General features: G+C 43.4%; 1 protein-coding gene across 2 annotated transcripts in view; it reads left to right on the plus strand.

The window, feature by feature from the left end:
* The window catches only part of LOC111851624 (calpain-1 catalytic subunit-like), a 36,957-nt gene that overhangs the window by 7,359 nt on the left and 4,989 nt on the right, over positions 1 to 24,609 (plus strand). For both annotated transcript variants that reach the window (XM_023826689.2, XM_023826690.2), the window contains exons 3-17: positions 561 to 630; positions 3,061 to 3,179; positions 6,115 to 6,248; positions 6,334 to 6,502; positions 7,419 to 7,502; positions 12,041 to 12,126; positions 12,916 to 12,990; positions 13,381 to 13,541; positions 18,888 to 19,048; positions 21,902 to 21,913; positions 22,254 to 22,465; positions 23,354 to 23,393; positions 23,506 to 23,571; positions 23,660 to 23,717; positions 24,205 to 24,269. In XM_023826689.2, the coding sequence (XP_023682457.2) occupies positions 561 to 630; positions 3,061 to 3,179; positions 6,115 to 6,248; positions 6,334 to 6,502; positions 7,419 to 7,502; positions 12,041 to 12,126; positions 12,916 to 12,990; positions 13,381 to 13,541; positions 18,888 to 19,048; positions 21,902 to 21,913; positions 22,254 to 22,465; positions 23,354 to 23,393; positions 23,506 to 23,571; positions 23,660 to 23,717; positions 24,205 to 24,269 (1,512 nt within the window). The remainder of the gene's footprint in view (positions 1 to 560; positions 631 to 3,060; positions 3,180 to 6,114; positions 6,249 to 6,333; positions 6,503 to 7,418; positions 7,503 to 12,040; positions 12,127 to 12,915; positions 12,991 to 13,380; positions 13,542 to 18,887; positions 19,049 to 21,901; positions 21,914 to 22,253; positions 22,466 to 23,353; positions 23,394 to 23,505; positions 23,572 to 23,659; positions 23,718 to 24,204; positions 24,270 to 24,609) is intronic.

Here is a 24,609-nt window from a genome sequence, read left to right on the forward strand (position 1 = left end):
CAATTTATCTACTCTTTATACTCAGTAAAAGTTCCCGATATAAACACACTTTTATACATAGTTTCCCCTATACATTCATGATGGTTATGGGCAGAAGATCCCCACGAATGTGAAAATTTGCAAATAATACTTGGCCACCCATAACTGCTATCATGAACAATCACATAAATCTATTTATTGCCAATTTTTAAACAAACAGTACTGTGCTGTACACTTTGCATGTCAAATTACTTTGTTATATATAAAGGTCTACACAGGAAATGACAAACCATCCAGATAATGCTCTGTCCAAAGTTACTACTATATGCAGTAGGAGCACTAGGTTTTGGACTCATTATTAAAAACGCAAAATTACCGTGGGAAATGTGAGATTCCAAGGTTACAAAGACGGCTAACGTTCAGTTCAATTTTATTTTTAACATGAGTGAGGCTGGTTTCCGAGATCAAGATGCACGGGGAACCCAAGCTAAGAAAAAGTGTTTTTATGTATGAGTATCTGCAGCAGGGCAGTGTGTGCTGAGTCTTACCACTGTCTCACTTAAGTGCAACCTCTACTACAGGAGATCTGCTCCAGACCACTGTTCATCGATAATGGGGCTACTCGTACGGACATCTGCCAGGGAGCCTTAGGTGAGCTTCTGTTCCTCATACTCTCCTGATCATTACTCTCCTCCAGACCAGGACTGGCTAATCTTACTCCAAGAGCAACATATCAGATTAGCCTCATGGTGGGAGTGTGGTCTTATCACATGCTTTGCATTTAAAGAGCATCTGGGCATTTTTAATTTTACGGTGCATCAATAGGTGTGGAGATATTGTCTCCAGACCAGTGATCCCTCAATTCACACTGACCCCCCCTACCCCCACTCCCATGTAGGCTATATTTATACTCTTGGGGAGGGGGTATTGGAATTCAGCCCAATCCTCAAATTTAGAGCACATTCATGTGCATTCTTATCATAATTAATAGATGCCTTAAATAATATGCAGTAAAGGAAAACGCACTGGGTATGGTGTCTAATGATGTCAGGAAGGAGCAGCAGGGGACTGCAGCCTATCTACTAAGCGTGTGGGCCACAACATTTACTGGTAAGCTGGAAATGTATTGAGGATATAAGAGCTGCAGAAAAATGGGCAACTTGTATAAGAGCTCAAGGAAGCTGGCAAAGCTTGCAGCTGCAACCGTGAGTGTATTTTCTACGTTACAAAAAGTATGATTAAGTGCTTTCTTGTAATTTTGCTGAACAGCCTTATGTATTTAATTGTGGAATAGAAATGCTTTCTAGAGATAAAAATCAGGGTCAGGCCATGCAGCTGGGGGGCTTTGGTCACCAACTGCCTACAGGGAATTAAAAATTATACCATTCCACTGTTTGGTTGCAACCCCCCCTCCCCACCACCAGGTTGAGAAATAGTACCATTACTGCCAGTTGAAAGTTGAATTGCCTCCCGAGGTGCCATGGCTGTCATGGGGCTGACGGTACCGACCTTGGGTTCACGCCTCCCGAGGTGCCATGGCTGTCATGGGGCTGACGGTACCGACCTTGGGTTCACGCCTCCCGAGGTGCCATGGCTGTCATGGGGCTGACGGTACCGACCTTGGGTTCACGCCTCCCGAGGTGCCATGGCTGTCATGGGGCTGACGGTACCGACCTTGGGTTCACGCCTCTCGAGGTGCCATGGCTGTCATGGGGCTGACGGTACCAACCTTGGGCTCATGCCTCCCGAGGTGCCATGGCTGTCGGACGGGGCTGACGGTACCGACCTTGGGCTCACGCCTCCCGAGGTGCCATGGCTGTCGGACGGGGCTGATGGTACCGGTGTCGGGCTTATGCCTCCCGAGGTGCCATGGCTGTCATTTTGCTCAGAAGACCTGTGATGGGATATGTTTGACCATTCCAGAAGTTTCAAAGATCAGGATTATTACATAGTAAATTACGAAAGATTGGCAGAATGGGAAGTAGGGTCCAGCTGTTACCAAATGAGGAAAAATATTTAACCTGCCACTGAATGTAAGGCCAAGAATGGAATGTTCCGGTAACCTGCTCTGCTGTTCACCTGTCTTCCCTGTTTGCTTGCGCAGTTGACTCGGCTTGGGCTGGTTGTCATTTATTCATGGATGTCAGGTTGGTGTGTTATACCAGCATCCAAGCTTTAACACCACAGTTCACTTTATTTTCCAGTCACAAAATGTATTTGTGATTGTATATATGTACAGTACTGTGCAAAAATCATAGGCAGTGAAAAGAAATATTAAGCTATTTATGAGTAGTAAGTGTACTTTTGCTTAGAACAAAGCACTACTTAGCATTTGAACATATGCAAATTAAGAGAAACGACTAGTAAGAATTTCTTCCGTTTTCCAAAAAGTTTGTGGTATCTTGTTTGATGGCTACTGTACATGAACACCAGGTCCCAAACTTCTCCTCAGGGGCACCCAGCCATTCCATGCATTTATTAAATTTCACCACCACCTCACTTAAATCATTAATTTAATTAGTTCAAAAAGTCAATGATATATATTGATTAGCTATACAAGGTGTGCTACTGGTCTAGTTAAGAAACACATGGATGTTTTGGATGGTTGTTGCAAATACTGGGGTGAGTTTAGCAGAAGTACTGAAATGGCTAAGCTCACTCACTTTGACAGGCATAATAGCACAATTTTACACAAGCATGAAGATCATTTAAACAATTTTCTTTGGCTGCCTAAGACTTGCAAAGTACTGTATATGTATATATAATGTATTTCCCTTGTTTAGGGTAGAAGTGTTATGTACTTGTCTCTGGATGCATGTTAACATATTAGTATGTGAGCATTGATCTACACATTAATATAGTTGATTGGTCTGTAGATTAGCATGGCTGTGTGCATAATTCTGTATATTGTGGTTGTATTCCTGTGCTTAGTTCTTTACTTGTTGTTTGGCCTCTCTGTACAGCTCTGCTGTGCATTATTCTTGATGTTAGCATGGTTGCATTAGTGTTTTTGCTAAAATGGCTATGTACATGCATACAAGTGTGTGGGTGCAGGTCAATCATGTGCTGCTTCTGTGCTAGGTGACTGCTGGCTGTTAGCAGCAATCGCATCCCTGACTCTTAATGACAACCTACTGCATCGGGTGGTTCCACACGGACAGGATTTTGACTCCCTGTACGCCGGAATCTTCCACTTCCAGGTACTCCTCTCTGTGCTGCTGTTCCCCCTTTTCTAGCTTATACCTGTCTGTGGGCAGTTCTGGCACCTTTCATTTGCCTGACCTTCTGCCCGCTTACCGGTAACTACTCAGGGTTGTGCCAATCCAGTTGGCTTCAGACCCACAGAGAGAGAGAACTGGGGAGAGATATTAGCCCACAGTGATAAATACTCTTTTCCTACTGGGGTCATACCTCATATTTTTGATCTTATCACATTCTCCATTTTATTCATTTTTATTTCACAAATGAATAGGCCTTACCAGTGTTTGTGCCTGAAAAGTTGTGGTTCTGAATCCTGTGCCTTGCCAGAGTAATCATATCACCGTTGTGCCCTTGAGCAAGGCCTTTAACCTAAACTGCAACAGGGCAGCTGGATGCTTGCTGATCCTGCCGTCTGATCCCAAGCTCTCTTCACTTTTGGGTTGCTTTGGCCACAAGTATCCGGTAAATAAATGCATGTCAAAGTGTTTGACGTCTGAAAACGCACACACCATCTGCGAGACATGCTTCCCCTGTTTGTCTTTTCGCCCCCAGTACAGAAATGGTCTCATAAAAGCATGACGCCCGTGTCTCTGGTAACACTTAGCTTGCTCTGCTTGTTTGTCCCACCCACCATCCTCACTCCCACTGAAATCCTGAGACACAAGCCAAAGCCAGGCTTTCTGCTGCCCTCAGCCAGCTGGCAACACCTGTTAATGGGCTCAGCTCTGTTGTTCAGGAGCTGGATTAGAGACATTTGCTAAGAACAGCGTGGGTAGAACTGGAGTGCCTCACCCTTAAAGCTGTGTCCATCCACAGCAGCACACAGACACGGTGCGTCCAGCTGAGCAGGAAATGATGCTTTGTGATATAGGTCCCTAGTCTTTATAAGGATAGAACCATGTTTGTAGGGTATAGCCCATTGTTTATATAACCCATTGCTTATAGTGTATAGCCCATTGTTTATAGGGTAGAGCTTTGTGAATAATGTTCATTAATTGATTGAGCAATGCGGTATAACGGGAAGGTATTCGTGTAAAAAAAAAAAAAAAAAAAAAGAGTATTTAATGGTCACATGATGCCATTTATGAGTCATTCTGTTATTATAGTAAACTGGAGTAGCTAGATCTAATGTGATTATTATCTCTAATGTACTCATCCATGAGCCTGTTGAATATACTGATGAGTCATGTTACTTTCCCTAGGTGTGTAGGCCTTTTGCCCCATAATGTAATTCCTGGCTTTTGTAGCCAATGTCACATTTCTATATGTTTCCAGTCGCGTGTGATGGCATGTTGGATGTTTGTCATTAATTGGGAAGTGAAGAAGCACAAACATTAAGTGAATGAGCCTTGCTCCTATTTGTTCTGCAGTAAATACCACACACAGCAGAACTTCATGTATCACATTGGGATGCTCAGAATAGATCACAAAGCAGTGCGAACCAGTGCTATTATAAGTTTAGATCTGCGCCTTTGTCTCCATTCTGTCCCCACTCAGCACAACAATATTATATAATATTAATAATTACTATTGTTATTGTCTATCATTGTCTAACTGTATTTTTACTGTCTAAATATGTATTTAGTTAGTGTACACATGCACGGTGCTATCACAGCGAATGCGAGATACATATGTCAAATTCAAGGCCCGAAAGCCACATCCAGCCCGCAGCACAATTCTTTGCAGCCCATAAAATGATTTTGGTATGAAATCGCCCAGAAATAGAGGTGTGATGGCACACAATTCAAGGTTTGGTACAAACCATGCTTTTTGGTTTATGGTTCCATGGTTCAATTTTGGCACAGCAGGGAAAACTGAATTTGACTTGAAATTATTTATTACTAAAACTGCAACACCAGTGATCTATTAAGTTGTTTACAGTATAGGTTCATGTGTTACGTTGCACGGACTACAGCATGTCTGGCCTTCTGCGTGTTCTCGTCTGGTTTCCGTATTCTTTCCCAAGCCACTCTCTGTTTGTGTTATTAAAGGCTGGTTAACGTTCAGAGAAGTGTGGCCGTGAGCTATCCCAATCACTGGTGCAAACACAGTTAGGAATAATTGTAAAACACAGGCAATTTGTCTGACATTAACATACCTGAATAACAGAACCTAAGGGATGCTTATTTGCACATTGTAAATATAAATGTTAAATAAAAATAAAAAAATAAGACTGCATAAGATTCAAGATTCAATTCTTTATTGTCATTGTACATGACAGTACAGAAGTGGCAACCAAAGTGGCACAAAGGAAACACAAGACAGGACAAGACATGTGACACAGCAATATGTACAAATACGGAATAGTCAGTAAATATGGTGTTGCTGTGTGTCAGCGGGGAAGTCAAATTGTATTCAGATGTTAAAGCTACAAAAAACTAATTTATAGCCTACATCGGGGTACCCCAAAACACAATGTAATCCAGAACCTGCCCCACCCAGACCAACAAAATATAACAACGGGGCCCTCTCCTGGTCGCCAAGGCAGACCTCAGCCTTGTGTCGATGATGAAATTTGGATCTCAGAGAAAAATAATGTGGTACCTCTGGCCTACATCATAATTTTGCATTGCAAAATTGACCTATTATTGTTTCTGTTGTCCAACAAAGATCATCAGAATTTTTTTTATTTTTTTTTTACATTCTGTTCTGGGCGACTTCCATGTCTGTTACAGATTAGCTGCCACAAGTTCAAATGAAGAATGATGTAGAAAATAAGAAATGGGTCAGAGCATTTGTTAAACGAGATTATAAACTACTTCAGTCACGAAGGGTTTCAAAAAACACTCGCTGATTATCTCTTAATAAAAATCAAGTTAATGACGTTCTTAGCGTTTCAAAGCTTTTGGGAAACGCCACTGGTACAGCCATTCCATTGCAAAGACAGCCCTCTGGTGACCATTGGCAGTAACTGCATGTGTTTGTCCACTTAAGTTCTGGCAGTTTGGGGAGTGGCTGGACGTGGTCATCGATGACAGACTGCCAGTGAAAGATGGGAAGCTGCTGTTCGTGCACTCTGCTGAAGCTGACGAGTACTGGAGTGCCCTGCTGGAGAAAGCCTACGCCAAGTACGGGGGGGGGTTACTCATTCGGCACTAGGAAGGTGGTGTCGCCGTGTGGCTGAAGGTACTTTCAATCTGCTATTTTTCTCAGGTTGAACGGCTCCTATGAGGCTCTGTCAGGAGGAAGCACGTCAGAAGGCTTTGTGGACTTCACAGGTGGCGTGACAGAGAATTTTGATCTGCAGAAAGCCCCCTCAGACCTCTACAGTATCATTAAGCGGGCTGTGGACAGAGGCTCTCTCCTAGGATGCTCCATAGATGTGAGTACCTACAGCCAGAGGCGAATTTACACTTTCAAGCCAAGACTGAGAGTATTTCTTAGCCTGGCACATCCATCCATCCATCCATCCATCCATCCATTTTTTTAACCACTTCCCTTAAGCAGGGGGAGTAGGGTGTCCCAAAAAAAATAATTTTTTAAAAAATCGAAGTGACACCCCCTAAAAAGTTTCCTTTTGGTAAATTGTACTCACATATAAAATTTCAGCTCAATCAGACTTCATTTAGAGGTGGCACAAGAGCTGCAAAGATTCGTAAAATAGCGCTAAAATTGAAATAATTCGCAATGTTCGTCACAAACATTTTTTTTTATTTCAGTAACAAGGTCTAACTCACAAATACATTTACAGTGCATTGTAACAAAGTAAGGCAATTTAATTAAACTTAATTAAAACAAAATGACATCACTTCTGCTTCTTTAATGCTGAACACTGATCACTGTAAAGCTGAAATTTTATATGTGAGTACAACTTACCAAAAGGAAACTTTTTAGGGGGTGTCACTTCGATTTTTTTTTTTTTTTTTTTTTTTAGGACACCCTAAGGGGGGGAGCCTAGGGCCTATCGCTGAGAGCACAGGGTATACAGCAGGGGTACATGATGGACAGGATGCCAGTTCATTGCAGGGCACACACATACAATGGGTAATTTAGAGATGCAGTCTAGCAAAAGTGCATGTCTTTGGATGAAATGAAACTTTAGTACCTGGAAGAAAGCCAAGTCACACAGGGAAGATATGAAATCCTGGGAGGTGGGATTTGAATCCCTGATTCTCTTAGGCACTGTTCACTCTGGATTATCATCTGTGGAACTTAATACATTGGGGACTTTGTAACTGTAATTGTATTTGGTGGGTGTAGTCGCATTTCTCATGTCAAGTGTAAATTTGTGTTTCCAGATCAGCAGCAACTCTGACATGGAAGCTGTAACATTTAAGAAGCTGGTCAAAGGTCATGCATATTCACTGACTGGGGTGCACGAGGTAAGCCATCTGCTTCCGTATGCCGCAGTTTCTCATGTGGACTGTACGTGGGATTGTTACACCTTGGCTAGACGTAGAACAGGCTCTATGCAATAACATAGACATTTCGGATCTACCATTCATTAGCTCAAACATTAAACGACATGAATGCTTCAAAAGCATCAGTATCAGCTCTTCTCTGACAGCATGGTGGGAGTTTCTTAAAATGACTGAGTCTTCATTAATCCCATGCAAACGTACTCCCATCTGGAACAACCCTGACATACTACTAAACAATAATATGATAAATTTCCCGGATTGGAGTTGTAAAGGTATTAAATACTTGGAACATATATTCGAAGAAATAGACTTTATCCCCTTTGACTTATTGGTTAAAAGACATGGGATTAACAAGAATAGATTTTTAGAATATCAACAAGTTAAATCTATAGTAAAAAGGAAATTCAAGTCTAATCAAATCAAATTACAAATACCACCAAGGGTGGCAGATGGCAGAATTCCTTAATCTCAAAACCCCCAAATTACTGTCTAAAATATACAGGACACTTTCCAAAATGGATGATTCAATATCCCTTCCTGTTGCAAAATGGGAGGCAGATTTATCAATCAGCTGGAACCACAATTTCTGGTCTAAGACATGCTTAAAAACCTTTGAACTGATTAGAAGTCCCAATTTACAATTAATACAATACAAAATCCTGCATAGGGTGCACTATACAGGGCATCGGATGTTCAGGATGGGTTTTACATCTTCTAACAACTGCTCACACTGTCAAGGGGATACACCTGACAATTACATCCATGCTCTTTGGTTCTGTCCACCTGTCCAGATGTTTTGGCGCAGGATTTGTGAGGACTTATCAAAGTGTCTGAAATGTACCATTCCAGCCTCTCCTTCAGTCTGCTTGTTGGGTGACTTAGATGGTATCACTACCGAGATTAACACAACCCACATGGCTTTCACCACTTTATGCATTGCTAAGAAGACTGTCCTCATGAACTGGAAAAATAAAAATAACCTTAATATCAACCAATATAGAGAGAGTTTGCTGGACCATATTAGTCTTGATACAGCTTCTGCCGCCACATTAGACTAATCTCTCTGGGCTCCTTTGATCAGCTCCATCACCTAGTGGCGGTGGGGGGTCGCAGGTTTGTCCCGCTTCGGTCTTTGTTGTTGGTGTGGGGGGGGCCTATTGGCTTGGGGTGTCTGGGGGTTCCCTGGGGGGGGGGGGGGGTTCTGGGGGGGTTCGGCGCTGGGACTGCGGTCCTGGCCTGGATGGGGCTTTGGTGGCTCTTGGGTGGCGTCTTTCTGGCGGCTGCATGCAGCGCTGCTGGGGTAGCCTGTGCCGGCGGACGTAGGGTACCAGCCTGGCGGCCGTGCTGCTCCTGGGTGGGTCCGGGGCAGGCTTGGGGTTCTGGGGGCGCTCTGCCTCCGGGCTGGGGTTCCGGCTGGGCTGGGGGGGCTTGGGTCCTTGTGGGTGGGTCGCCGGGGTGTGGGCTGGCGCGTGCACTGGGGCCCGGCCCCGGCGCGGGGACCTTCGGCGCATTGGAGGGGCTGGGGGCCTCTTTAGCTGGTGGGGAGGTTGTTACCATCTGCCCGCAGGTGGTCCCTGCCTTAGGGGTATCCACTCTGCGGGGGTGGGGGGGAATCCAATAGAGTAGGAGAATGGACCCAACCTGGGTGTCTGTTGTCTTATGTAGTCTGGGAGTTGACTGAATGGTGGGGTGGGTGTAGTTTTTCCCTCTGTGGTGTGGTCTGGTTGGCTGCCCCGGGCTCTGTGGTGCCCGGTGGTGCCGCTGCTCTGGGCCCCCGGACTGGATGGGCCTCGGCTCTCCCGCCCTGGGTGGATTTCGGGGAACGGGGGTGCTTATGGGGGTCAGCGGGGGGGCTGGCTCCAGAGGGGGGGTACTTTGCCCCCCCCCGATCCTTTCCTCCCCATCCCTAAATGCTTCCCTCCTCCCGCTCCGTCACCCCAACACACATATAGGGCTTTGAGGTGCAGGTGCGTCGCTGGGATGCAGGGGAGGTATTCCTCCTCTGTCCCCCCGTGACCACCTGTGTCTCAATCACACATCACAACTTAGACACTCTCATTACTTACTCTCTCATGGCACATACATTTAGGGCCTTGGGGGTGGGCACAAGGAATGGCGTCCAGAGGGCGGTCTGTTCATTCAGCCTTACCTCTGGTGCCAGTGCCCAATTCTCAATTTTAAGTTGCACATAGACATTGAGGGTTCTGGGGAGGGGCCGAGCTGACACCAGCTGCTGATTGGCAGAGGGTGGTTAGCACCATGCCCTTCCCCTGTTTTAAAGCACTTTAGAACAACACGCACCAACACCACATATGAGAGGGCGGAGGGAAGCATGGGGTCTTTTCACACCCCCGTTCTCTGTTCACCATCTGGGGCCGGGGGCTGGGAGGAGCTGGCCGTCCGGTCGGGGTCTGGGCTGGTGGGCTTCTCGGCTGCTGTGGGGTCCGGGGTGGTCTTCTTGTCCCCATGCCAGAGGAAAAAAGGGATCCATCTCCGAGGTCTGGTGGCGGATTGCCCCTCTGGGGGCGGTGGTGCCTAGATCTCGGAGTATAGAGTATATATGGGGAGTGTGAATGTGTGTACGGCGTTCATTTCTGTGTCTTCATGTTGGGCGAATGGGTGAATATTTGTTTATGTGTGCATGAGGGTGGGAACGTATGCTTGTGTATGTGTACGCCTGTTTGTCTATACGTATGTGTCAGGTTGGGTCTTAGACTCCACCTGAAATAACATCTCAGGCTCTATTCCCCCCCGCCACACTCCCTGCTGGTGGATGAGGCCCCCGGCCGCCGATGCGTTGGTGGTTCTCGATGTCCGGGGCTGGATTCTCTGGTGTGTGCTGGCTCACTCTCGGCGGTTGCCTGCCGGGGCCTGGCCCTTCCGGCTCTGTCGGGGCCCTGGCTGGGGGGTGGGGGGGCCCTTGGATCTCTGGGCCCGGGGTCCGGTCTGCCCTGGTGTGGCCGGCCGCTGGCGGGGCCTGCGTGCTCGCTGCCACGGCCCCCTGGGGCTCCTGCGATGTGGCTGCCGGATGGCCCCCCTCCGGAGCGCTCCTCTGCCCTTTTCTCGGTGGGGGCTGCAATTGTCCCTGCGGTGGTTCTCCTGGGGTTCCCGTGCCCTGGGGGGCCTCTGGATATCTGGGGCCCGGGTCTCCTCCGTGTCGACTTCATGTCCTGGGTGGGCGGGGCTGTGGCTCCCCACACACACTACTAGACAATTACATGGAGATACCTTAGGAACACCAGCGCGCTGACACACAGGTGCTCACGGACACATGCTTACGGACACACACTGTCTTGATCGGCTGTTGTTTCTGGGCATGGGTTGTAAGGCTGGTTGTGTGTGCTGTTCAACAACATTTAACGTTTGATGGTCATTGTGATTAGTACAGATGTTGTATGTTGTCTTTCTCTTTTCAGCAGACATGGAAGCAGATTATCTGTTTTGTTTTTTTCTTGTTTTTTTTTTTTCTTTTTTTTTTTTCTCTTTTGTTTTTTTTTCTGTTTTCTTTCCATTCCTCTCTCTCCCTCTCTCTCTCTTCCCTCCTTCTCCTTTGTCCCCCCCCTCCCTCTCCTTCTTTTGAGGAAGTAAATAAAAATATAAAATAAAATAAAAAATAAATTAATAAATAATAATTTTAAAAAAATAATAATAATAAAAATTAATAAAATAAATATATAAATAAATAGATACAGATAAAGTAGTCCCCCGCAGAGGGGGGGTGGAGGAGGGAATATATTAAAAAAAAAAAAAAAAAAAAAAAAAGGATTGTAACAGGGTCAGGGGCCAGACCCAAATGCAAAGAAAGGAGGAATTTCTCACTGGCAAGGCCAAAAATAGGACTGAGTACATGGGGTACAGTTAGGTAAACGATCAGGGTCAGGGTCCCTGTCCTTGTTTACAGTACACGGATATCGCCGGGTCAGGGGCCCTGTCCTTGTTTACAGTACACGGATATCGCCGGGTCAGGGGCCCTGTCCTTGTTTACAGTACACGGATATCGCCGGGTCAGGGGCCCTGTCCTTGTTTACAGTACACGGATATCGCCGGGTCAGGGGCCCTGTCCTTGTTTACAGTACACGGATATCGCCGGGTCAGGGGCCCTGTCCTTGTTTACAGTACACGGATATCGCCGGGTCAGGGGCCCTGTCCTTGTTTACAGTACACGGATATCGCCGGGTCAGGGGCCCTGTCCTTGTGTGTAGTACATGAGTACATGGATAATACTGTATCAGGGTCCCTGTCCTTGTGTGCAGTACATGGGTATCACCATGTCAACACCCTTGTCTATGTGTTCAGTGCACGGATATTAGTGTCATGGTCCCTGTCCATGTGTACAGTACATGGGTATCACTGTGTCAGAGTCCCTGTCTTTGTGCAAAGTGCCCAGGTATCACCATGTCAACATCCCTGTCCTTGTGATCAGTGCATGGGTGTTCTTGTATTGGTTTAATACAGATGTCTCTGTAGCTGTATACAACAAATATGTCTCCTTTTGTCAGGTGGCGTACAGAGGGATTCCCACCAAGCTGGTTCGGCTTCGAAACCCATGGGGCGAGATTGAGTGGACTGGGTCTTGGAGTGACAAGTGAGAGAGCAGATTGAATGCATACAGGAGAAATAAATGTGGAAGCATTTCCTTAATTACTTAACGGTTCTATTTAGGGCCCTATACAATTAAAGATACGTAAGTGGCTACTTCAGTTATTTTTACGTTGGAATCGGACTTTGGCAGTCCTCAGCATACACGTTGTTGCTGCCATATAATCCTTAGTACAGTACCCTGCCTGCCAGCTCAGTTTTCTCACATTATACAAGGCTGGAAGTCACCTCCATGCCACCATAAGTCAATATCCTTTTTAAAGGGGCATTTCACACCAAAACTTAGATTTGTTTTAGAAGGGTTTTCATGGTATCTATCCATCCAAGTTGTTCTGCTGGGAGTTACTTTGGAGATATCAAGTGCAGAAATGTAGGAGTTCCCTCAAATATAACGGGACCACATGGCATTCTTTCTGTGGTGGTTAAAGCACCAAAAAAAATACATTTGGAAAATTCAACAGCAATGTCTTTTGCCAGAAGTTATGACCTGGTTATTGAAGATAATGCACAGACTTTATAGTGAGCAATTTAATGTAGGAGCTATTTTCTCCAAACTGAACACCTCACCCCAATCCTATCACTGCACAGAAAATACGAGTATAAACACTGGGCAGCTCCCAGCAGAACAACCTATACAGGTAGATAGCAATAAAGCCCTCTTAAACATATATTTTCACAGTTTTGGGGTTTAACAATGTTGTCAAGTACTAATAACTGTGTGTACCATTCCTTAGGCTTGCTTAGTTTTAGTATTATTGGCACGGGTTTCTTTCAGTTCCCGAGATTGGGATGGTGTGAACAATTCAGTCCGAGCTCAACTGCTGAATCGCAGTGAGGATGGAGAGTTCTGGTAAGGCTTTTATGTACCTGCTCACTCCTCATGAATTCTAGCCATTCCATAATGTAGCTCGTCACTCTTCCTAATTGTCTGACAACCCAGATCTTGGGAACATGCATCTGGTTTCTCTTCTCTTTCTCTCTCTCTCTTCCTTCTCTCAATTGCTGTGGTGCTCATCATGACAGACTTGAGTATTCTGCAGAAGACGCATTCTTCTGTCACATTTGGAAAGCTCATAATCATCACCAAGAGGAAGACTTTTTAAGTGTGAAAACATTGAGGCAGGCTCTTCTTAATTACTTTTTCAATGCATTTCTTTTTTCTTCTTCCGCAACATATTTCTTCTATGGGTAAGTTCAGTGTGTGTGTGTTTCCCCCAGTGAGATTTTCCTGTGTACCCAGGATGTCCTTCAATGATTTCCTGCGGGAGTTCACCCGCCTGGAGATCTGTAACCTGACCCCAGACGCACTGCAGGCCAGTCAGCTGAAGAAGTGGAGCACGTCTCTGTTCCAGGGCCAGTGGAGGCGAGGCAGTACAGCTGGGGGCTGCAGAAACTTCCCTGGTAGGCCAGGAGGAAGGGGGCACCGTGGCCAAGTGGCTATATGTGTGTGTCCCTGCGGGCCCCTGTGTGTCCCTGCGGGCCCCTGTGTGTCCCTGCGGGCCCCTGTGTGTGTGTGTGTGTGTGTGTGTCCCTGCGGGTCCCTGTGTGTGTGTGTGTCCCTGGGGGCCCCTGTGTGTGTGTGTGTGTGTCCCTGCGGGCCCCTGTGTGTCTTTGGGGTAGGAGTCTGTTCAGTCACTGGTTCAAACTCTGTGGTTGCACCCTTGTCCCAGACTCTAAAAACTGCTTCATGGCTACTGGTAAAATGGCTGACCCTGCACTCTGAGCCGAAGCTTCACTCTCACTTGTGCGTATATACATTATATTGGCAAAAGTATTGGGACACCCCTCCAAATCATTGAATTCAGGTGTTCCAATCACTTCCATAGCTACAGGACAAGCACATAGGCTTGCAGACTTCTTCTACAAACATTTGTGAAAGAATGGGTCACTCAAAAGAGCTCAGTGAATTCAAGCATGGTACCGTGATAGGATGCCACCTGTGCAATAAGTCCATTTGTGAAATTTCCTAGCTACTAAATATTCCAGGGTCAGCTGTTAGTGGTATTATAACAAAGTGGAAGCAATTGGGAACAACAGCAACTCAGCCACGAAGTGGTAGGCCACATAAAATCACAGAGTGGGGACAATGCATGCTGAGGTGCACAGTGTGCAGAAGTCACCAACTGTCTGCAGAGTCAATAGCTACAGACATCCAAACTTCATGTGGTCTACAGACTCAAGAACAGTGCGTACAGAACTTCATGGAATGGGTTTCCATGGCCAAACAGCTGCTTCCAAGCCTTACCTGCACTCCCGCAGGACCGAGTGCGGTGCGGGACAAGATTTGTTGGGTGAATGCAGGTGCGGGTGGTAAGGTCCTCATGTATGTGCGGGTTGTGGGAGAATAGAATTAATCGCGGGACTCCCGCAAAATGGAATTATCAAAATTTAATTTATTAAAAACAAATACTCTATCTACTGCACAAAAGCAACAAGAACGACTAAATTAAAATAATTTACAGGCGAATCATCTACAGAAACTACAATTGCCGCGCTCTGAGTGCCGGGGAACGTAACCGGACACCCCAAGAAGGAATAAGCCTGGTGCTTGGACAGGATGGCATGTTCTGAAAAGCTCCTTGTTCGTGTCCATGTTCATCATTCCATTTAATTAAACTCAAATTAAAAAAAAAAAAAAAGTAAAGTTTGGTGGAGGGGGGATTATGGTGTGGGGTTGTTTTTCAGGGTTTGGGCTTGGCCTCTTAGTTCCACTAAAAGGAACTCTTAATGCTGCAGCATTTGAAGCCATTTTGGACAATTTCATGCTCCCAACTTTGTGGGAACAGTTTGGGGATGGCCCCTTCTGGAGTCTGGTGTGAAGGAACTTGACTGGCTTACACAGAGCCCTGACCTCAACCCGATAGAACATCTTTGTGATGAATTGGAGCGGAGACTGTGAGCCAGGCCTTCTCATCCAACATCAGTGCCTGACCTCATTAATGCTCTCCTGGCAGAATGCTGAAAAATTCCCATAAACACCCTCCTAAACCAGGTGGGCAGCCTTCCCAGAAGAGCTGAAGCTGGTATAGCTGCAAAGGGTGGGCCAACCACATATTAAAGCCTACAGTATGTATTAAGAATGGGATGTCATTAAAGTTCATGTGTGTATGTAAAGACAGGTGTCCCAGTACTTTTGGCAATATAGGGTATATCTCTTTTAGGAGAGCAAGATAGGATGTCTGTATCAGCACCGATTCAGACCTATTAGACGGATCAGGTATCGGCCATATGTGAGCAACCCTTATCCAACACTTACTCATTTAGTTTTTGGCAGTTTGTAAAAAGATTCCTATTTCTTGTTACTATCAGTTGCAGGACAACTAACCCTAACCCTATTTTAGACATGCTTTTGCTGCATTCAAGCTGAACGCTAATGCTGCCTGCTGTGACGTGCGCATAACCTTCGCAGTAGGGGGACAAGTTTGCTACAGCAGCTTGTAGCAAAGCAGTTTGCAATCTTTGTAAAACCGAATTTGAGCGATAGAAGCAGCGTTTTGTGGAGAATCTAACTAAACAAAACGAGAACGTGAGTAACATGAAAAAAGCAACGGATAGTTTGGGAGTCGCCAGTTTGGGCTGATTTGCACACATGCTGCAGCTTGTGATTCACAAGGGGCTGCTACCGCAACTAAGTGTAAGTGACGCTGTATCTAGTGGGAGAACGATTGCCACCAGCATTTGCCACCTTCGTGTACTCGCTTGCAAGATATTCAAATTGAACTGCAAATGCCTCAAACACTTAAAACAAGATGTAAACACCAGGTGGAAGTTGTGTATGTTTCTATAGCCTAATTAAATATTTTTTTTTGGCATACATTATTTTCATTTTTATTTGCTAGTTTCCTATGTACTAGAGTTGGATATCTCTAGACCGGTCTCGACCACTTTTACCCTGTCTTGGTCTTGTCACAGTCTCGCTGTCTTGGTCTTGCTGTCTCAGATCGACAGTGGTCGGGAGATGTGAAGCGAAAAGTATCCGACACACAACGTAACGTTCCATAATGCAACATCACTATTATTTCGCCTTCAAATGCAACCAATCAATGACATGCATTTTGTTGTGATTCAGACATTAGTGCTCATCCAATGAAAATACGCCTTATGCGCGCAAAATAAGTGTAGCGCTAGTTAAATGTCAGTTAAATGTAGGGCTGCACGATTTGGGGAAAATATCGAATCGCGATTTTTCTGACAAATTGCGATTACGATTTGATTTACGATTTAATTTTTTATGTCAAGCTTCAGTTCAATATTCAGTGTGTAATAATTTTAAAACATGACGCCTGCTATCGATCAGTATTAACTGGTCTACATTCTAATGCAAGGATGAGAATTTAAAGATGTGATGTGTCAAGTTAAAGTAATGAAAACAATAATAATAATATATTATAGTTATATTATTTGTTGTTGTTATTATAAAAATTGCGATCTTGCAGGTAATGCTTATTACCCTCCTAATAACACTAGAACTGCCTTTTCCCACGCAAATGAACCAGCAAGAACTACTTCGGTGTATGCAGCCCTTTTGTTTGCGCTATTGTGTTGTTAGCTGCTGTTATTAACACTAATAACACTCAAAAAACCGTACCATATAAAGAGTGGTTGTTCTGTCCTGAAACCGTAAAGCTGGAAATTTTTAAACGTAGTATGCATTTTATAAAATGTTGAATAAATAGAAGTCGTTTATTGGTGATTTCATGTTGGTCGAAGTTTCTGCTTTTTGACAACTGTATACGGCTATTTTCTATACAAATCAATTCAGGTGAAACAAAAAATGTACGTGTTCATGGTTGCAAACACGTTCAGACTCACGCAAGAAATCTTACGGCAAATCTATATTCCATTCTGAACTTAAAATTAGCTGCATCAAAAATGTTTCGGCAGTTTGCAAACCCTACAGACTATTTACAAGGTAATAAAACTTACATACATGTAAATGTGTGTGCAGAACAGAGAACAGAAAATCTCACTCCATGCAGCTGACCAAAGTTGCCAACCCTGCATTTTATTTTAAATGAGAAGTAAAATGCAGTTTTCGACTAAAGCAGCTTATCATTCCTTTGCTTTGTTACTCGGACAAATACAAAATGAATGATTAAACATTATATGCGTCTCTTTTTGTATGTTTTCTAAATAAGACCGCGTGCCCATACCCAACTGTAATGGCAATTAAAGCGATCTATTCTTTTAGTAGTTATGTTAAAGCAAGACTTTTAATTTATTACTGTTGTGTAGGAAACACTTAAGTTTAATAATCACAAAAACATATGACATAAACACGACTGTGTTGTGGGTTTTACGGCTTTTTTGGTCACCAACTCCGCTGTTGTGAAAATTACTGACTGTCTCCTTGTTTTGATGGGTTAGCGATATACTAATGCTATTGCCTATTAACAAAAACCAAAGGTATGATACGCTGAAGAATATTGCAGCTGGTGTTTAAAAGGAGCTCGCCGGTTCTTTTGATGATAGGACCTTTCTGAAACAATCTCGGACCATGAAATATGAAAGCAATTCATTTATAGCTCAGTAGCGGAATCAGTATTTTTCCACACCGCTAATGTAACGTTTTCCTTGGGTTGCACGTGTTTGCTGTTTGTGGGCCTATACGCCTTCTTGGGCCACTTCTGATTGGTGAGCATGACTGGCACGCGAGAAGCACGGCGCTTGTGATTGGTGAGAATTACTTTTTTTTTTTTTTTTTTGCGACTTGCTAACCGCGTTGTTTCAAATCGTGATTTCGATTTGAAATCGATACATCGTCCAGCCCTAGTTAAATGTGTAATCACATGCCACTGCAGACATCAAGATGTCAGAATCTTTTAAGCACTTGTCCTTATTCTTATTAATGCACAATTTGATGTGCAGTTTGTATTGGTATATAGTATTTGTAGTTTGCATTTGATTCATGTGACGTGTGCGCATGTCTTTATATTTGATTACAGTATTTTACTTTAAAATGGTGTTTTTTCACTAAATGTGACAATTGACTTTTAAATAACATCTGCATATCACGTTGTGTTGACTTAACAGGCCTAATCCATTTCAGGGAAGTTGATATCATGCAGTGTCATTTGGCTAGTACTACAATGGGACATGATGCAATTTCAAGTTTATAATTGTGTATCTTCAATTTGATGTTACAATTTCATCTACAAATTAAGTATAATTGAAATCAGTTACATATTTCCCATCCTTTAGATAGTTGTTGGTGTTAGCTGTTTTGTCAGATGACTTTGGGACCAGTCAGTACCCGTCATGTCAGTCCTCAACAGCACACAAAAGATTATTATTATTTTTTTTTTTTTGGTCTTGTCTTGGTCTCGATACCCTCTGATCTTGGTAGTGTCTTGGTTTAGGCGGTCTTGACTACAAGTCTACTATGTACCTGTATGTGTGCTTGTACAAATGCCAAATAGAGTATAATCATCCGGGTGGGACAAACGGCAGTGGTCTACAGGGAGACCTTTGGCAGGAGGGAAGATCCTTGCTTGATCTAGAAAACATGCTTAAATAAATTTAGTTTACTAGCTTAGGGGATTTGTTAAAATTGTTTGCAGAGTACAACGTATTTTTGTAGTTAACAGTTGGAGCCATTTGCAAATAGGTGAGCATAAGGCAGTGTGACTGAAAAAGCTTGTAGTCCTGCTTTGAGTATGACATCTCATAAATGCACACTGAACATTGTGGTTGCTCTTCTCACAGGACATCAGTTTCTTTTTGTTCTGTGCCCATTTCTCTCCTCAGCTTCGTTCTGGATTAATCCACAGTTTAAGTTGAAACTACAGCACCCAGACTCAGCCAGCACTTCAGACTGCAGCTTCCTGGTGGCCCTGATGCAAAAAGACCGGCGGCAGAAGCGCAAAGAGGGCAAGGACATGGAGACCATTGGATTCGCCATTTACGAGGCAAGGGTCTCTGCGAACGCGAACCCTGTGAAGCATTTAGAGTTGCATTACTAAGGCTACGTTCACACTGCAGGCCTTAATGCTCAGTTCTGATTTTCTGCTCAGATCGGATTTTTTTGTTTGCTTGTTCACATTACTCCTTTTAATCTGGGCAATAATCAGATTTCACGATTCACTATACTGGACTGGCCCGCGTGCGCACAAAACAACAACAGGCGCAAAAACAGACGTCACTTTCTTGATTCGAAAACTGCCCGGTTCCAGTTTTGCCTGAACAGATTTATCTCCCCAAATACAGCACCTCACTGTCCCTCCACTGGCCAAGTTCTGTGCTCTCCTCCATGTTTGGCACTCCTCTGACGGAGACATACGGTGACTTCTGCCTGTGCAGAATTGTGACGAATGTCAATCAAGAGTGACTTAAAAGTCACATGAATTCCGATTTCGCTGTTCAGACTGAGGTTACATTGCAAAAAAATCAGACCTGTATCCGATTTACTGCAGTGGCCCAAATCGGAATTGAAAAAATTGGATTCCATGTGACTTGTGCTGTTTACATTGTCATGAGTCACATATGAGCAAAAAAATCAGATTTGGGCCACATTTGTCCTGTAGTGTGAATGTAGCCTCCATCTCTTAGAACGTTCTGCACATTTTGCTGTGTTCTTGTTCTGTTAAAGTATCTTTTGTCTTTTCAGCTCTATGATATGTGGTTCACATACTGAGATGGAATATCATTCTTCACAGTGAAAATATAATAGAAAAAAAATTTATCCCATGGCTTTGGTAAAAATGTACAGTCTTGTCAATAAACCTTAACCCTAAATATTACTTATTTATTATTGGTCCAGAGATGTCACATGGGTGATTATTTGTATGTAACCACACAGGTAGTTCCAGCAGTCTAATAAGACTTCTGTATTACTGTGGTTTAGTGCTAAACAAAACATGTTAATATAAGTGTATGACTTTTTACTCATAAATAAGCAATCATTCTTATCATGGGACTGTATATTAAAGAGCTCATTGGAACATTATTAAATGCTAATTGAAAGTAAAAAATGAACTGTAAATGGTTTATTCTATTTTTTTTTTTTGCTCGTTAGTCGTGGTTATACAAAAAATAATCAATTCCAATTTCATTACACCAAGTTGTCAATGATTATTTTTATCTAACCTCGCACGTCATCGTGGTTTATCCCTTACTTAAGATAGTAATATCTTCTGTTAATCTATCTTGACCAGGGGTTCGGAATGGTCGGCCTCTGCGCCGAATGCAGCTTGTAAAAACTTTTACCATGCAATAAATAAAATAACAGGCCAAGAATCTGGTGATATGATGTGTATCATGATACAGGGGCTACGATTCAATATATTACGATACTGTAAACATAGTGATATATTCCAATATTTAAAATCAAATTTTAAGAAAACTCTCATGGTATAAAGAATAAACCACCATATGCATAATATTTCCTTGTGCATAATTTAGCATAAGGAAACATACGTGTGGCCCTTGAAGGATGTTATAAAAATTTCAATGACCCCTGATCTAGCCAAAAAAAAAACATAAACACCCGATTAGGTGAAAAAGATGAACAATGGAATGAACAGATGGGAGAAATGTGCAGTAAATAGTCAAGATGGATTTAGGTCCATTGTATTGAGTTTGAGGTATTATGAAGACAGTCCTGATATGACTTCTAAGGTTGACAGAGGTGTGGGAGCTGTAATATAAGTGTTTTATCTCTTTAGTAATAGTTTTGTAATACAGTGGTACCTCAGAACTCGAATTTAATTAGTTCAGAACTCCGGATCGAATCCTAAAAAGTTCGAGTGTGATCGACTTTTCCCCCATAAGAAATAATGGAAAATAATGGAAAACCAATTAATTGGCTCCTGGCCCCAAAAAAATTACACCAAATTTTTTTTTTTTAAGCATTTAAACACAAAATGAACCGGACAAAACAAGAAAAGCACATACTGCACTAAACACATCTAAGCACATTTATCAAAACAGTAATTTGTAAAGTAAGAAAATAAATGTATCCAAACAATGTGTCATGCCCCGATCGTCCGCTCCTTCCGTGTGCCACGCCCCCTCGTTAACCCCATGTGGAATCTCCGTGTGATCAGCTGTTTCTGGTTGTTGTCATTAGTCCTCTGTATTTAGTCTGCGTTTCAGTTTGTTTCCCCAGTCCGGTCATTGTATTTTCCGTCTGCGTTTTGCCTGCCTTACCTGTAATTAAACCCCGTATTCACCGATACCCTGACGTCTGCACCTTTGTCTCCGTTCTGTCCCTGCTCAGCACGGCAATATTATGATAATTAAACGTATTAATGGTTTATTATTAATATTAAAATAATTAATAAGAAGTCTTTATTTTTAAATGTATTATATAATATTACTGTTACTGTCTATCATTGTCTAAATGTATTTTTACTGTCTAATTTTTACTGTATTCAGTTAGTGTAAACATGTACGGTGCTATCACAGTGAATGCGAAGCTGAGACTGAAGCGTTACCCTTACAGTATGTATCCACTGAGAGACGTGCTGCGTGACTCATTTCCCCGCGCGTACAAGTTATCTTACTAGGTTATCGTTCACGGTTTGACTACTGAGATTCAGGTCGAGTTATAGGTAATTTTTTTTCGAACTGGTTGATTCGACTTTTAAGGAATTCGAGTTCTACTGAGTTTGAGAACTGAGGTACCACTGTATTTAAATTTAAACAAATGCTATTTTGTAGTATGTCTAATATTGAACTGGTGGAGCCTGCTGAAGAATCCTTGTGTGTATGGTGTTGGCTGTGTAACTTCATCATGATCTCCGTGTCTCTTTATTTTGCAGGTTCCAAGCGAGGTATGCAGAACTATGTCCGTTACCCAGCGGCAGAGGCTTCCATACAGAATAACAATCGAGGCGGGTCTGGAGACATCGCTGATTAATCCTAGATGACATAAGCAAAATCAGTTATAAGGAAGTCCAGTCATGACTAAGGGTTTCTGCTAAGCTGTTAAATTCCCATGGTTGTGTGTTTTTTTTTTTTTAATTAAACTTTTTTGGATAGTAGCGTTGTAGCCCACTGAGTATCACCTTATTACTGACAGCTCTCTGAGAGGGCCTTTTGATTGGTGACGTTCAGCTCAGTAGTAAGACCCCTTTTCTCTACTGCGCTCTCTCTCTTTCTCTCCCCACACAGTGTATTGGCATGTCAGCTGTGCACCTTAAGCAGGAATTCTTCCTTACTAACGCCTCCAGAGCTCGCTCAGAGCTCTTTATCAACTTGCGTGAAGTCAGCTCTCGCCTGTGTCTGCCTTCTGGCGAGTACATCGTAGTGCCCTCTACCTTTGAGCCCAACAAGGAAGCTGACTTTGTCCTGCGTGTATTCTCTGAGAAGCCTGCCAACTCTGAGTGAGTGATGACGAGCAGAAGAGAAGGAACAGCATATATGATGAAGGGAAGGAGAACCAAACAGAGGGAAGGGACAGCCAATAGAAAGAGGGGAAGGAAGGAGGGAGGGCTAAAGAGAGAAAAGGGATAGCCAATGAAAGGAGGGAGACAGCTGAAAGAAGGGGGGTAGGGCTGATCAGAGGGAAGAGAAAGCCAGTTGGAGGAGGAGATGGAAGGGAGGACCAATGAGGGAAGGCTTATGGGTTGTTTATGCCTGTTATGGAAGCGGACACCACCGCATGTGCGGCTGTTGTGACATAAGATTTGCTTCAAAGGCTGGGTGCACAGAGAGTGCGTCAGGGTACGTAACGTTAGAAACAACGTGGACTGTGATGCACGTCTGCCTTGATCATTCATTGGCCAGGTCTAGCAGAAAGGAGATTGGACCAAAGATTGTGTACAAGCATCTTTTCTATAAAACATTCTTACCTTACAAATTTAATGCACTTCGATTTTTTTTTAAAGCTTCACAAAAAGCACTGCAGTTTTATTGTTTGTTTTGTCACTGAACTAATACTTCGGGAGTTGGGCTTTCTGTTGCATGCAGTGCCACCAGAAGTTAGTGAGTGGCTGTGACTTGCCAAATGTAGCTCTTTGGTCTTCAGCCTTTGCATTCAAGTCTGGTTCCTTAACCCACAAATGACAAGTGTTAGGAGAAGAGGTCAGAAGACAAGGAGGGCATTTATGCTAGAGATGTGTGAATTAGGAAAAGGTGAGCGATTGCATAGATGGGAAGCATCAGGAGGCTGTAGATGGCAGCTGAGGCACGTGCATGAGCAGTCAGCTGGGAGAGGGATGCAGGGTGGAGCACTTAAATGTCTGTGACCAACATGCCTTTCTCTTTGCCAGGCATATGGATCATGAAATTGAGGCTAATCTGCCCCCTGAGGTAAAATGGTAGTAATATTTATATGGAAGTGTTCAGTAAAAGCTCCAGGAGTCCATTGTAATTGGACCCATACTAATATGGACTTTCCCCTTTTGACTCATCTGTGCTGCAGCCCCAATTGGATGAGAGCCAGATTGATCCAGGGTTCAAGAGTCTTTTCTTGCAGCTGGCAGGATCGGTGAGAGATGGAAAAAGATGGAAGTGGTCTGAGAAGGTGCTGAAACAATGGGGAGGTCCAACTCAACTGACTCTGTCTCTGTTCTTAGGACATGGAGATCAGCTCCACTGAACTGCAGACTATTCTAAACAAGATCCTCAAGAAGCGTGAGTCTGGATTCTTGATAGACGCATTAGATATAGATGATTCTATGATGTCAGTCTTAGGCCAAAGGAGTGTTCAGTTAAAGTTAATGATGAAAATATAGACATTTAAAATGTCAACAAGCAAGGACCATGCTTGAATAAATATTTAAGAACCCATGAACTCCAGCTTCTCTATGTAAGCTGCTCCCCCTACATTGACACCTTTTATATCTGTGATCATGATGTGCTCAGACCTTCAGAGAATTCCTAAAGTGTGCACATGTAGAACATGCACAAACACATACCACACTAATAGCAGTATAATCTCTCTTGTTTCTTTGACCATAACATTATCTACTGGTTTTGCTTGTTCATGAATTCAGCATTCATGAATTCAGGATTATTAGTCTTGAACAAGGTCATGTTGTGAATGCAAAGTATTGAATACCTGCCCTTGGGGGAAAATGCCTTGTTCCTGAGAATAAAACATATTTTGGTTCTGTCACAGATAAAGACTTGAAAACGGATGGTTTCTCACATGAGGCCTGTCGCAGTATGGTTAACCTAATGGATGTATCCTTTAAACCTTACTTCCACAATGATCTCTTGTCTTGCATTGTGTGGGTCTCACTCTGAGTCTGAGATTACATTTCTCAATTTGTGACAGTCGTTGCTTTATATTAAAATCTGATCAAATCTGAAGATTGAGAACTCCCATGTTAGCTAATTAACCAGAATAATCATTCTTATTGTCACGTCCAGCCCCGCCCTGCTTGTCTGCTCTATGCCTTCCCCTTGGGTGTGGCTGTTCATGAGTTGTGTCTGAAGCTTGTTAGTCTTACTTCTTGTTCCTATCCTCTTGTTAACCAGCCACAGCTGCCTTGTGTTTACTTCTGTGTTGGTTATCTATATA

Source organism: Paramormyrops kingsleyae, chromosome 10 (assembly GCF_048594095.1).
Source record: "Paramormyrops kingsleyae isolate MSU_618 chromosome 10, PKINGS_0.4, whole genome shotgun sequence".
Taxonomy (NCBI): domain Eukaryota; kingdom Metazoa; phylum Chordata; class Actinopteri; order Osteoglossiformes; family Mormyridae; genus Paramormyrops; species Paramormyrops kingsleyae.